The sequence below is a fragment of the Cardiocondyla obscurior genome, linkage group LG03, assembly GCF_019399895.1.
Source record: "Cardiocondyla obscurior isolate alpha-2009 linkage group LG03, Cobs3.1, whole genome shotgun sequence".
Lineage (NCBI taxonomy): Eukaryota > Metazoa > Arthropoda > Insecta > Hymenoptera > Formicidae > Cardiocondyla > Cardiocondyla obscurior.
In genome coordinates this window covers 1,268,713-1,281,921 of record NC_091866.1, presented here as the reverse complement: position 1 = coordinate 1,281,921, position 13,209 = coordinate 1,268,713, and the positions used below count along the sequence as shown (strand labels likewise).

The 13,209-nt window shown below is 37.1% G+C and overlaps 1 protein-coding gene and 1 pseudogene across 28 annotated transcripts in view; both read left to right on the top strand.

The window, feature by feature from the left end:
• Shot (dystonin-like protein short stop) overlaps positions 1 to 7,568 on the top strand; it is a 91,514-nt gene extending 83,946 nt beyond the window's left edge. For 14 of the 28 annotated variants that reach the window (XM_070654158.1, XM_070654155.1, XM_070654156.1 and 11 more), the window contains 7 exons: positions 2,520 to 2,676; positions 2,759 to 2,890; positions 2,959 to 3,145; positions 3,597 to 3,659; positions 4,050 to 4,169; positions 4,514 to 4,573; positions 4,746 to 7,568. In XM_070654158.1, coding sequence (XP_070510259.1) covers positions 2,520 to 2,676; positions 2,759 to 2,890; positions 2,959 to 3,145; positions 3,597 to 3,659; positions 4,050 to 4,169; positions 4,514 to 4,573; positions 4,746 to 4,908 — 882 coding nt within the window. In that variant the 3' untranslated portion in view covers positions 4,909 to 7,568. Of the gene's footprint in view, positions 1 to 646; positions 754 to 2,519; positions 2,677 to 2,758; positions 2,891 to 2,958; positions 3,146 to 3,596; positions 3,660 to 4,049; positions 4,170 to 4,513; positions 4,574 to 4,745 lie in introns of all 28 variants that reach the window. The other 14 variants (XM_070654142.1, XM_070654141.1, XM_070654149.1 and 11 more) reach the window with 2 other exon arrangements.
• A 1,954-nt stretch (positions 7,569 to 9,522) lies between these two features.
• LOC139101200 (larval cuticle protein A2B-like) lies at positions 9,523 to 12,415 on the top strand (annotated as a pseudogene).
• The last annotated feature ends 794 nt before the right edge of the window (positions 12,416 to 13,209 follow it).

The following is a 13,209-nucleotide window of genomic DNA, read 5'->3' as shown; positions in this document are numbered from 1 at the left end:
ATCGTGGCATCACAATAGAAAGATTAAGTTACACGTACTCTCTTACCTGGACAACTTTACAGTCATCGATGATACCTGTAAGTATACAATTACATTTTGTCATTCGTCGGTTTAGTCGTTTGACGTTCGCATGAGCATGGCAATTTTCAGTCATTGTTTGAATATGTAGAAAGCAGCTAGAAACAGATGACGCTTGTCTACTCTCATCACTGGTCGATTTTATTGAAAAACCAATTTGATTTTATCAAATAATTGCCGGACAGACCGGCTGTGTCTTCGCCTCGAACTCTTTGTTCGACCTCAGGAGATGCGATCTCGTAAATCTCTTGCCTATTTTCTCCGCAAGTCCTTCCTCACCCTCGTCCGCAACTGCGAGGAAAGAACAGACTTTCCAATCCTAGAATTGTGTTCCTGAGAAATCCTACAGCGACAAGTTAACACAGATTGAAAGAAAAAAATTATTGTGACCCGAGTGAATCGTTCAGAAGAAGAAACGCATTGGGTTTATATCTCAGTTTAGCGCGGAGATAGTAGCTGTTCGTTTCAGGAATATTATCACTCGTTGGCATATGTGAGCCTCCGCAAAAAAAAAAAGGGGACCACTACGATTGCATGAGGAAGCTAAAAATTTTCGTTTATGGTATAGCGGAGGAGTTTATGAGCCAGCTGATGCCGATATTTGAGAATTTGAGGCAAAAGGAGGACCTCCCGTGCTCGTATCCCCTTCACATGCACGCCCCCTCTTATCATTGGGTAAATAACGAAATCTTTCTCAATTTTCTATTTTTCGTGTGATGCTGTACACACTTGAGTTTGAATTTTGAGTGCGGCCGCGACACGCGACTTAAAGTCGATTGACGATGCATTATGCGTTTATGGACTGTCATTGCGTTTGCTTTTCCTCCCCTGCTATTATTCACATTTCTATTATAGAGATTTTTAAACGATGGATAAATGTTGGAAGTTATGAGCAATAATTTTAATTAATTATAATTAATGACAGCATAAGCAATTATTCATAATCTCCGTGTTATATGCATCCGATCATAACGAAGTTGTATGTCAGTGCATGTCGGAATAAGTGTGTGCCGTGTGTAAAAAGAATATAAAATATGACGGAGAATGGATAAAAAAAGAAGCTTTAGAAAATGGTCTTTTTTTTTTTTCAGTTCATTATCATGTATTTTGTGTCACTTTGTTTCTGTCTTACTTACGCCTGCTCATTTTTCTGTGGGGAATGTATAGAATGAGGCTCTTACGTGCCTTGACTGTAAACCTGACTTTAGATTATTCAAGACAGACTTCACTGCACGTTACATTACGAAATGCAACACCTCGTCACATTCAAACGCATTACCCTGCATTGAATTGATTTTCTTTCCTTATTTCTTTTTATCGTCAAATGTGTCTGATTTTCTGTCAGAATTATTTGGACGCCTCTTAATTCCCTGACCCTCCCCCTTGCCCTTCGATAGAATTTCTAAATTCGGTCGGTCGATGTTGAGCATGATTAAATTTCTCTCTCGCTGTCTCATTTCATATTTTAATGTAACACAAACATCGAGCAACAAACTGCCGGTTAAATTATAACAAGGTTCAACTTCTCGATTTTCACGTGCACCTTACTCACATTCGGGAAATTAATTGTTATCGTCAAACAACACCGAACTTTCTTACCTATTTAATTTAAAATTGAGTTTTTTTTTTTCAAAGTAAGTGCCACAGTAAACACGCGTTTATTCGTACAGTAAAATAATAAAAAAAAAAAAACCGCATCGGAGATATGTAGTTAATTTAATTGAACGTGATATGCATAACGAATGTCGTGTCTTGTATTGCTGCGTGCGTAGTGGCATTGATCGGAGATACCTCGAATCACCATAAGCTACTATATCTCTCCCAACTTCTTGTGGTAAGTTTTGCATGACACTTTGCTTTATCTATTTTCCAATCTGGTAATTGTTTTATTTTACACTTGTATTAGTAATCTTGTATTTATTAATGTTGATATTTCAAACAGCTTCAACGATTAGAATAGACCGCTGACCGGTATATTTTTACTAGTTCACGGCTGTGCACAAGCTTATGTTGCTTATGAAATTTTTAATGATGATATAACTTCACGAATTTATCGATATAATTAAAAAAAAAAAATTATCTAGAGAAAATTAAAGCTTTTATTTGCTACGTTTATCTATGTATTTTCTATTCAATCAATCTCACTGCTTAATTTTATTTTTATTATAGAAGCGCAAAGTAATTGAAACTATTGCATTACAGCAGCTTTTCTTTCTTTAGTATCTTTGTGAAATATCTAAAGAGTTTCTTAATGCGCGACATAACTTGCACACAGCTATATTAAAATTTATTAATAATTTTTTCGTTAGACGGCAGAGAACGCATAATACGAAATCTTACTCATCCAATAGTTATATTGGACACGAATTAGTTGTATGATAGCTTTGCTCTTGTATTGATTTATATGTAAACTTTATCAGATCATCTTTTTCACGATTTAGGTAAGGGAACGCAGTGCTCGCAGCGTACCTATGGGTCAATCGCGAGCCTCGCGTTCATCTTTGAGCGCCGGCACGCCTGACAGCCTTAGCGACAACGAAAGTTCCTTCAAGATTTCGAGAAAAGCCAGCACGCCTTACAGATCTACCATGACGCCTGGTAAGATTCTGAATTTGAAATAAAAAAAGCGCTTTTACTTTTAAAACAACAAATTTTAATTATATACTGTAATGTTTTAAAGGTGGTAGCCGTCCATCTAGCAGGCCAGCATCGAGACCTGCTTCTCGACCAACTAGTAGACCGAGTAGCCGACCCGCGTCGAGACAAGGAAGCAAACCGCCTAGTCGATACGGATCAACGCAGTCGTTGGATGGTACATATGATTTTTATATTTAAAAAATGTTTTCTAGTACAAGTATTTAAATATTATATCTGATCTAGCAGACGATTCGGGTACTCCAAGTCGCATTCCTCGAAGGACCATTGTGGGTGGCTCCGGTAATACTCCAACGTCTAGTAGACACAACAGCATATCCGGTAGAAAACTTACAGCTCCGATGAATGGTTCAAGCTCTCGACCTCGCACTCCAACAGGATTAATTAGCCCTGCGAGTGGAGTACCCTCCAGGTTTGTAGCTGCGCTCAAGACCTATCAACTTATCTCGTAATATCTCTGAGATAGATCGTGAACTAACTTGCATTAGTGTGCCTTGAATAGATATACGTAACTATAATTGTGTGCATATATATATTAACGATGATATTGACTACGAGAAATGTTCGATATAATTTACTTTAATTTGTTTTTTATTTTTTTTAATTTTTTATTAGTTTTTTTTATTTTATTTTATCCTAATTATTTTTCTCCCTTACATTAAAATTATACCGCGTAAATATAATACCACGTAAAATGTTAAATGTTTAAATTTGAAGGAACAAAAGCGGACTTGATAATAGTTACATCTTAATTGATTGAGCCTCTACACTTCGTGTTAACCGCAAAACATTTACACTACTAATCGACCGGGTATAGCATTTGAATAATCATATTAACAGATGTGGTTAACAACATTTTTTAGGTTTGGCTCAATCCATAGAGCTTCGAGCATTCCAACCCTGACTGGTGTCGGAACACCTATCAGGTAAAGCAAATTAACGAATCGACAATTTCATGTAAAAAAAAAAAATCTGGTTACGGGTAGCTAATTTTGCAGCTTTTATTTTGCGTTATGCACTGTTATATATTAGAAGCCATGTATTTAGATATGAAACATGTAGCAAAATGCAAAGTAGAAAGCTGCAAAGTGTTTTGTGGCATGGGGACGTGGTTACAACGCGGTACATTTGCGTTTATTTGTCCATCATTATTTTCTCTTAATTCTTGTAATTTTTTATTTTGTACATCTTTTCCTTTATTTCTGTCTGCGTTTATTTTATTTCTCGTACAACGCGAAAAAAGATTCTGCTGTCGTGCATTAACTGCGATATTATCGTTCGAGCAATTAAATAACGTTTCGATGGTAATGCCTTAGCCGCTCTAGGATACCCGTATATGTGGGGGTGGATATTAAATCTCCTCAATCAACCACCAGCAATATGTCGACTCACTCAACACAAAGCAACCATTCTACAATTTCTACTGATTCCACTGGGTATGGCTGGACTGACGCTTTCATTGTAACCCGTTTTCGCTTTCGTCTCACATTTATTGAACGTTTTCAAAGCATTTAGAATTTTGCACAATTAATAGCTTTATTATTTAACAGCTTCTGTTCTATCTATTTCCCATTAAAATCTGATCCTGAAATTATGTAAGCATTCTATCGCATGGCTTTATTTTGTATATTCGACAAAATTCGTCTTCCTTTATTTAATTACATTAGCATTCCTTCATCGTTTGATTTATTGTAGACAATGCAGCATTTATTGCAAATTTTCATATTATAACAATTTTATATTTAAGCTTCTCAACTAACGTTTTGTTTTATAATGCTAGGAGCAGTTCCCTGTGCACAAATTCAGCAACTAACATACCAACAGCCATTAAGCAAGCTAGGTAAACGTTGATATTATTTCATAAATTTTCACGTCTCCTTTATTCATTCGCTGATATTATCCCTTAAAAAAAAGGTGCCAATGTCGAATTGTATTTGAGTTTTATTGATGTTGAAAAACAGCGTGTGGTTGCTGAATGTGCATTCGCATATACATACGATTGTTTGTTTTAGGGTACGTACACCGTCCAGTGGATCCAGCACACCGCTACCACCGTCTACGAAATTATCGAGAAAACCCTCTGGAGCTTCCGACACATCCGTGTCAGGAATTACTCCGACCGCACGAAAGGGAAAACCTACGCCGATTGAACAGCGCGCGCCGTTCCGATTGTAATAGCTTATTAACGGATACATATAGCTTGTAAAATCAATGCATTATATGCTCGAACGAGAATAAATATAAAGCATCCCCACGGCGAACTAAAAAATAACCGTACGGTATTGCAGAGAACGTATGAATCGGTTATTGTTGTGTGATAAGGAAGAGAGAAACGAATATAATATGTGCTAAATTAACTGGATCAAAATTTCATAATAGGCAAATGACGAATTTAGAAAATACGATTTTATTATTTCGTTGAATTCTCAGCCAAGTACCGAATGCCATTAAAATTATGAATACCAATGAGTATTTTATACTCGCTTAGAGTAAGGGATTGCAAACAGTTGGGGAAATTAATTTATTTCGTGCTGCGTTAAAAAGTGCTTAAAGCGTCTATCTAGTTTGTAATAACACATAACACTGAAGTAAATTATTGTTATAAATACCATAATCTTGGTATTACCAAAAGTGCAGGGTAATGCTGTATAATTGATAATATTTAAGAAAGATATAATAATATCTTTGTCACGTTTCTCGATAAGGACAATACTACTACAAAGATTGTAGCATAAAAAAAAAGAAATCAGCGTTATATGTATTATAATTACGCTTATGTTTGATATATATAACTAGATGCCTGTATAATTACTTTTATATAATTTAATATAGTTTGCTCATTTCGCGTGCATACTTTTGCATAGTGTACCCGTGAATCGTCGAGGGTTTTCTCGGTGAAGAGTTTTGAGATACATTTGAGCAAATTGTATACATGAAGACATTAATTTATTTAATATTTCCCGCTTGACTTATTGTATTCGTCGTATGACGTAATTAACGTCTAATTCGCATTTGTTAAAGAAAACAAAGGAACCGTATGCGTTTTTAGATGACGATGATACAGATTGTGTAAATCGACATTCATTTTTGTTATTCGTTATCCGTTTCGCAAATGGTATCGTATATAATCGATTAATTAATCACGCTTGTAAAAATCAAATATAAATGTAATTTGTATTTTTTCTTTTATTTCTTTTATATCATATACCAATTTAGTGAACTTACACTTGTGAAATCGTGGACGTTAATCGATTAATTTTTATAAATTTGCTTTAATGTTACTTTCAGATTATTTTTATATATTTGTAATATTGCGGAACGGAATATCTCATTGCTTTTTGGAGAATTACGACAGTAATCAAATGTAGTTTAAGATTATGTACAAGTTTAATCCTCGAGCGGTCGCATTTATAAAATGCAATTCTTTTATAAATATTATTTTGCTAAAATAACGTTTATGAGATTCTTTCAACTATAATATATCTTTCGCGTATCATTATAATATGAAGAAAATATATAAAGTCTGAAATTATTTATCCACGCGCCCGCTCTAAGATTAACGTGCAATATGCTTTTGTTACATGTTTGCTAATCGATTTATCGATTAATGATCAATTAATAAGTAAAGAATTATTGTAATTATAATTATATAATTATATAAAATATATAATTATTAATTATAATTGACTATTTGAGAGATTTAAGCGTTCGGGGGAACATACCTAACAGCGTTAAAATAATAATAAAAAAAAAGAAAACTATACGTGTGAATAGTTAAGTAAAATATATTCCATTACACGAAGTGTGGCCTGTTAGATGACGGGTAGGAAAGAAAAACTCTGAAAAAAAGACATTTCCATTTTTTTTACATACATATATATATATCTATATATATATATATACTTTTAGATGCGATTAATGTAATGGAGATATGACTTGCTGCCTGTTATAAATATTACGTAATGCAATTAATCTTATTAACAACTTCTCAACGTATAATTTTCGTTTCTTTTTCACTTACCGAGAAGTGCTGTACAATGCTAATAATTATGACGATGATACAGTGATAAAAAGAAATATAACAGACACACGCACACACATGATATTTCAGTGAAAAATAAACTCTCAATCCTTTTTATTTTTAAGCTACTGTTTTGCATCATGCAAATTTAAAGGAGAACGTACGCTGTAAGGCTGGTATGGCGTTTTTAGGAGATTGAGAGAATGCGCTCTACTACTTTTTTTCTTGTCTTCGGCGGCCGAGGGAGGAGATCGAGAGGGAAGCCACGTATGCTAACTGTCGTTGCCACAGCAAATGCCATATCCGTCTTTCAGTGTACACGATATTGTGGCGCGCGCTATTATTTTTTTTTTCACATTTGTACTTTCAACTCGAAGTCGTGTCACGGTCCAGATACACGAGATCTTACTGTCTCGCTTACGTCCTTGTCCATGCCTAAATTAAACTTAGCTGTTTAAATACATAGCAGAAACAGATAGAGTTGTCCCTGGAATTGGGATAGCGTGTAAACTCCGATCCTCTAATGTTAATTGACAGTTATATGTCAAGCAGATACCATTTTTGCAGGATTTGATGGAAGAAACAACACTTTGTGCACGCTGCGCTGATTAAGGCTTGTCGAGTATCTAGGCCAGCGATGTGCCAACCGCGTGTGCGGCTTGTAGACATGTAATTTAGAAAGGTATCCTTGTGTGCAGATCTAGACGAGTTTTGCGCGATTTTTTTACAAATGCTCTGGGTCTACACTTTTAAGAATACGCCTGTTGTATTTACTGATTGTTGTAATTCGGAATAAATATGTTTTCGCATTGAAGCCCGAGGACGAGATAAGAATTATGTGGATGTCGGTGTGGTATTTGCAGGAGAGAGAATCACTGTTAGAAGGATATGTGAAGTATCATAATGGTGTTTCTTTATCATACAACTCTGTGTCGCGTGTTCTCTCATACCTTTCCTTCTCCATTTTCATCACTGTCGTTATTTTCGATGTTTTTCGTAGAAAGTAATATATGGCATAGCGATATTGATAAATACGTTTTACATTTACTGCACATTGTACTACACAGATATTGGAACTTTTTGACGATACAGAAAATATGTGTTATTTTGTTGTACAGTTACTTCGTTTTGAGCCAAAAAAATTAATACAACTATAAACGTAACGAATGACTTATACAGTGGTTTTATCTATCGTAGCTTTGGTAGCTGATCATTTTTTTTTAGTAACACATCTCTAGTGTGAACATCACACTATTTGACATACCAAATCTTTTTAAATAATGATCGATAAATCTTTACTTCAAGGATTAAATAATTAAAAAATTTCAATTTGTAGAACATAGATAATAAACGTAAAAAAAAAATTAAATAAGTCATATTGTTGATACGAAAAACGTGCGAAACTTAATATAATGATAAACGCAAAGTATATTTTTTGAGAGACTATAGTCTTACATGAGCACGAATTGCTATAAGGTGTAGATACAGCGAAAGAAATTTATAATAAATAAATAAAATTGGAGTTTCTAAAATTACAACGCCCTTAAATTACAATGCATGCTCCTGTCTGGACTACCAATATTCTCCTTTTTATCGATTCTAATATCTCGTTAATTTTTCTTTTATTGACTGCCGAATTAAGAGAGATAAAACTTTAAGAATTATTAGAACGTTACATAATGCTCACGTTTCTTTTATAGTTCCTACCCGAGTAGAAATTAATTTCAATCGTTACCTAATAATACATACTTGCCATATTTTCTTTCTTACATTTATACACCAGATATTACAATTGTGATATTTTTTTTTCAGATGGAGAATTTAATATCTTATTATAGATAGCATCACGAATTAATGTGGATAAAGTTACCAGTCTCAGCATATGATTCCTCGAGTGGATCCTCGAGTTACTACTGGACTTGCTTGACCTATATAAAGTTATACGATATTTAATCAAAAGTCCGTTTATCCGCCGATGACCCTCGACTATCAAAGATGAGATTTTGTTACTAATGTCGCAACCAATTGTTGATTTATACCGACATTATTAAACGATATAGTCGTTCACCACTCCACAACTTTAGTAATTTTAAAAAATTAAATATTATATGTTAATATTATAACTTTCTTCGCTATCTTCCTATCAATTTGAAACACTCGCGATTTTTTAACCATTTTATTTTTCTTTTCCGCTATTCTTTAGCGCTAGTTATATAACAATATAGCAGGAAATATAATTATTTCTACAGAACGTGTAAAAATGATATCGACATCGCATATTGATATCGCATATCAAAGATAAATACGGCACAGAAATTCAACCCGTGACAGAGATTTCATATGCGATTTTAATTTTACCGCGAAAATATTAGTTCTTCCTCGAGATGAAATTTTAATTTGAGTAGAAAGCTTTCTTTTTTTATCAGATAAATGTACATACTCTTTACGTGACGCTTTTGGAATTTTCATCAGTATATAATATGTCGCAGATTGCAATCTATTGGCATACGATACGCATTATCTGTAATCCCTATAGTAATAAACGCAATGATCCCGATGAGAGCGAGATACAGAATACGCAGCATCCATAATGCGGGGACGACTCTCGTTTGATATAAAGTCCACCGGTTGGAGTCGGCAAAACGCCGAATTGTTTAACGAGTGCCGCGACAGTCTTACAAAGTAATACTCCACATTTTGTTGAGCAAATTACTTATTAAATTCATCAAAGGCGAAGTTTTTTCTAATTATCAAATTAATGATTTTTTTTTTCTGATACGCAGATTATCGGCTGTTTCGTCACTTTATTGGCCGTCGTCCGCGCCGGGATCGTTGCAACTGCAATAGCTATCGCGCAATATCCAGCTGCAGCGGTTATCAGAACCTAAACTACGATTCTCCTCGGTATAGCTTCAGATATAGCGTGGCAGATGGTCTCACTGGTGCGTCTCCGCAATATAATTCGTATTCCGCGGGGATGACTGATTCGCGCAGTCATCTGGGCTTAGCAAACCCACAAAACTCAAACTCAATTCACCGTGGACACGAACGTACATTTATTTGTTATTTACACATTTTTTTACATTATACGCGTTTAATATATCGAATAAAATATGTTATTAGTGAATCGTTTGCTTAAAGCAGAGCACAGCTAGTTAATGATATCGATACTTATAAACATTTTATTAATTAAATATTAACAGTTGTTACATTAAATGAAAGTCGTTCAAATTAAAAATTGCGCGGCAATACGGGGCATGTAATCAAATCTAATTTCGCCGTGAGTGTCCGGATTTAAAGAGGACTTTGTAATTAAGAGGAAGTTAAGCCAAAACAACGTTTCCGTGCGCTTCAAATTCGCGGAGTGGATTCCTGTCGATATCTCTTAATTCAGCTATTTGTTGTATCTGTTCATCGAGTTCCTTCATCGAATTAGAATTGAGGAACTTCATCGGGAACTTAAATTAAAACACTCTGGTCGGGACAATGCGCGCCTTTCCGTGAGCGCGTAGCGCAGAACTTGGCGCGGGAGTATTATAAGCGCATACTCTTCTACTTTTCAAGGCAGCAAGGCGCAGCAAGAAACTCGCAACGGCGACGTAGTTCACGGAAGTTACAGCTTAATCGAGCCCGACGGTTCCCAGCGCGTCGTCTTCTATCCAGCCGATCCTATCAACGGTTTTAACGCGGTCGTGCAACGGGACCCCGGCGTCACGTTTAAAACCGCCGCCGTCGCAGCTGCACCCTTCGCTCTGACATCGTCCGCGATCGCTGCAGCTGCGCCGGCAGCAGTTGTGCTCCGCCCGCAGGTTAGTAAATCCAGTTACTTTTCGAGCGCTTTTTCCCTCGGTCCATTAGTCTCCGCATGCGATGGGAAGACAGAAAGGGAGATCTATCGCGGGATTCTTTGCTCGATTTGACGACTCGGTGGTTCTCTTTTGCATTGGAACTTGTCAAAGAAAATAGCGATACCAGCGGGAGATCCTGTACGTTAAATCGAGCACTCGAGACAGAGAGAAAAATGAAAAAGAATTGTTGCCAAGTGCTTACCATGTTGTTTAAAATACTATTTATTTTGCAGACAAATGTCGTCGTCAGGATCCGAAACTGGTGGGTCTCGGAATGGACCAGGACGTCAGATCGGAATCTCTCCAAGGAGCGCACAAACCATCGTTGCGAACGGTTACAGCAGTGACAGGTAAAAATTTATTAATTAGCGACAATAACATTTTACCTCGATCGACGCTACTCGGATTCTCTTTTTCAACGCGGTCGGAAATCATTCACGTTCGTTCTCCTGCACATCGCGATCCCCTTTTGCATTTCACATAATCATTTATAAAATATACACGAAGATATATCTGAAAAATGTAGATTATATATACACAGAGAATTCCCTACGTTCGTTCCGAATGAAATGCGAGGTACCTCCGCTCGAAGTGTCTCGAAATAGAGCTCTTTAAAGAAACGTAAAGCGACAGTTTTCGAAATAATATCATCAATGAATCCGTTCGGAATTAAGAAGCACAGAAGTAAAGTGATCGAGTTTACTACTGAACGTGACGAACGAGCACGATGTAAATGGAAGTTCGAACGCGTTTTGAGTGATCGATGAATGACGGTTCGACGAGCTGAAATGGAGTTGACAACGATGAGAGGGTACGAGGGAAGAAGATCGGTCGGGGCTTAGGAGAAATCACCGTTAATGGCGCGACCAAAGGATTTCCGGTCGTTCCGCGGTGCTTTTTACAGGCACGCTCGAGCGTTTGCGTTCGAATCGAGATTCTCAGCTTTTCAACGGCAGACGCGCCGCTTCGTTGCCTTTTTTTTTCCGCCACCATCCATCTTTTCGTCGTCGGTCCGCGCCCTCCTTGTCGTTCTAAGCCGAGTTCCGTCGGCACGTCCGCACACATTTCTCCTGGTTAAACGATTTTTTTTTTTCCTTCGGCCAGCCGTCGTAACACGCCGAGCCATTTTAACGACTAACCGTCGACCTGATCTCCCTGCCGTAATCTGAAATCGGCGGAACGATGATAAATTATTTCCCGAAAATCCTCGCGCCGCTGGCTTTATCAAGTTCGGGTGGTCCTCCGTGTAATTTCTCGCGTTTACCGAAGTGATCTTAATCGGAACTCTTTTTTTCTTTTTTTTACGTTAATTATCTTATCTTATTTTATCTGCAAAATTTAACGAGAGGGTTTTAAGAATTGTTACACGACGCCTTTTAAATATTATTAATATAAAGAAGCAGCCGTGAAGTGGCCCCGTATCTCCTTTCAGCATCTTGCATCTAAGCTCCCCGGGAGCGCAATCGTATTCCGCGAAAACGTAACGCCGTGTAATATATTCTATTGAAGGTGATAGAACTTGGGTTTATATTCTATCAACATGAATCGCGTCAATGTAATTTCCAATATCGCGCAATGCTATCCGGTGAAGCTTAAACGTGTACATGGTAATTTAGGTGTACAGTAACGCAATACTACACTGCGATACGAAGGGTGCATCAAGCACGAAGTCATACACAAGTAAATATGTACCTACTGATGTTAGAGGCAGAACTAACAAGCAGTATCGATTACTCCGCTGGTCTTTATATATACAACGCGACTCCGGCGTCTTCGATTCGAAATTAATTCCTTCAGATACCACCGAAGAACTTAATAATTCCGATGCGTAAGTGCCTGCCATTTTGTCGTTTTTTTATTTAGTTAATTGACGTATCGCAATTAAACGTAGACGTCAATCTTATTGCGTTAATTTAGCAGAGATCTCGTGGATGCTTGTACTCGGCGGTGGATGCTGTAATATCCCGAGATTCGATGAAATTTCATACCGCGACGCAACAGTTCTTAACATCATGTGATTATTGCCATCGAAGGGTTGCGAGAACCCAAAACTTGCCGGGAATCGGGAAGTTGCGGTAAATCCGGTGCTCGGTGAAACTTGGAAGTTCCGAGGAACCCCAAACATCTGGAAACGTATATGTACCTGCACGACTGTACGACTGTCGTATACGTACCTGCTAACCGGCGTAGGGAACCCAAGAAGTTGAACTCTGCGCGGAAAACATTCAAACGACACTGATGCAACGTGCTTCACGTAATGTAAGATAATCGTGCTTCACGTAATGTAAGATAATTTACCGTTAGAATTATCGTTCAAGTCGTAATTTTTTTTTTTTTTAAGCAATTTAGTTAGCCCGACAATAGAAAACTTCTTGATACTTGACGCGATACCGTTAATGGCGCGAGATAAATGTTTGGATCGCACGGCGTTTCTTCGCGCCGGTTTGAAAATTTTTTTTGCGCCAGCGTCATCGGTCCGCCGAAACGTGTTTCCGCTTTGTCGACCGTGTGGCATATTCCCGCCAAGTCTTCCGGAAAAGAAGTTCCGAGTTTCTCAAGTATTTCGTTTTCTGCGAGATCTCACAAGAACTTCTCTCTCGCGCGCGA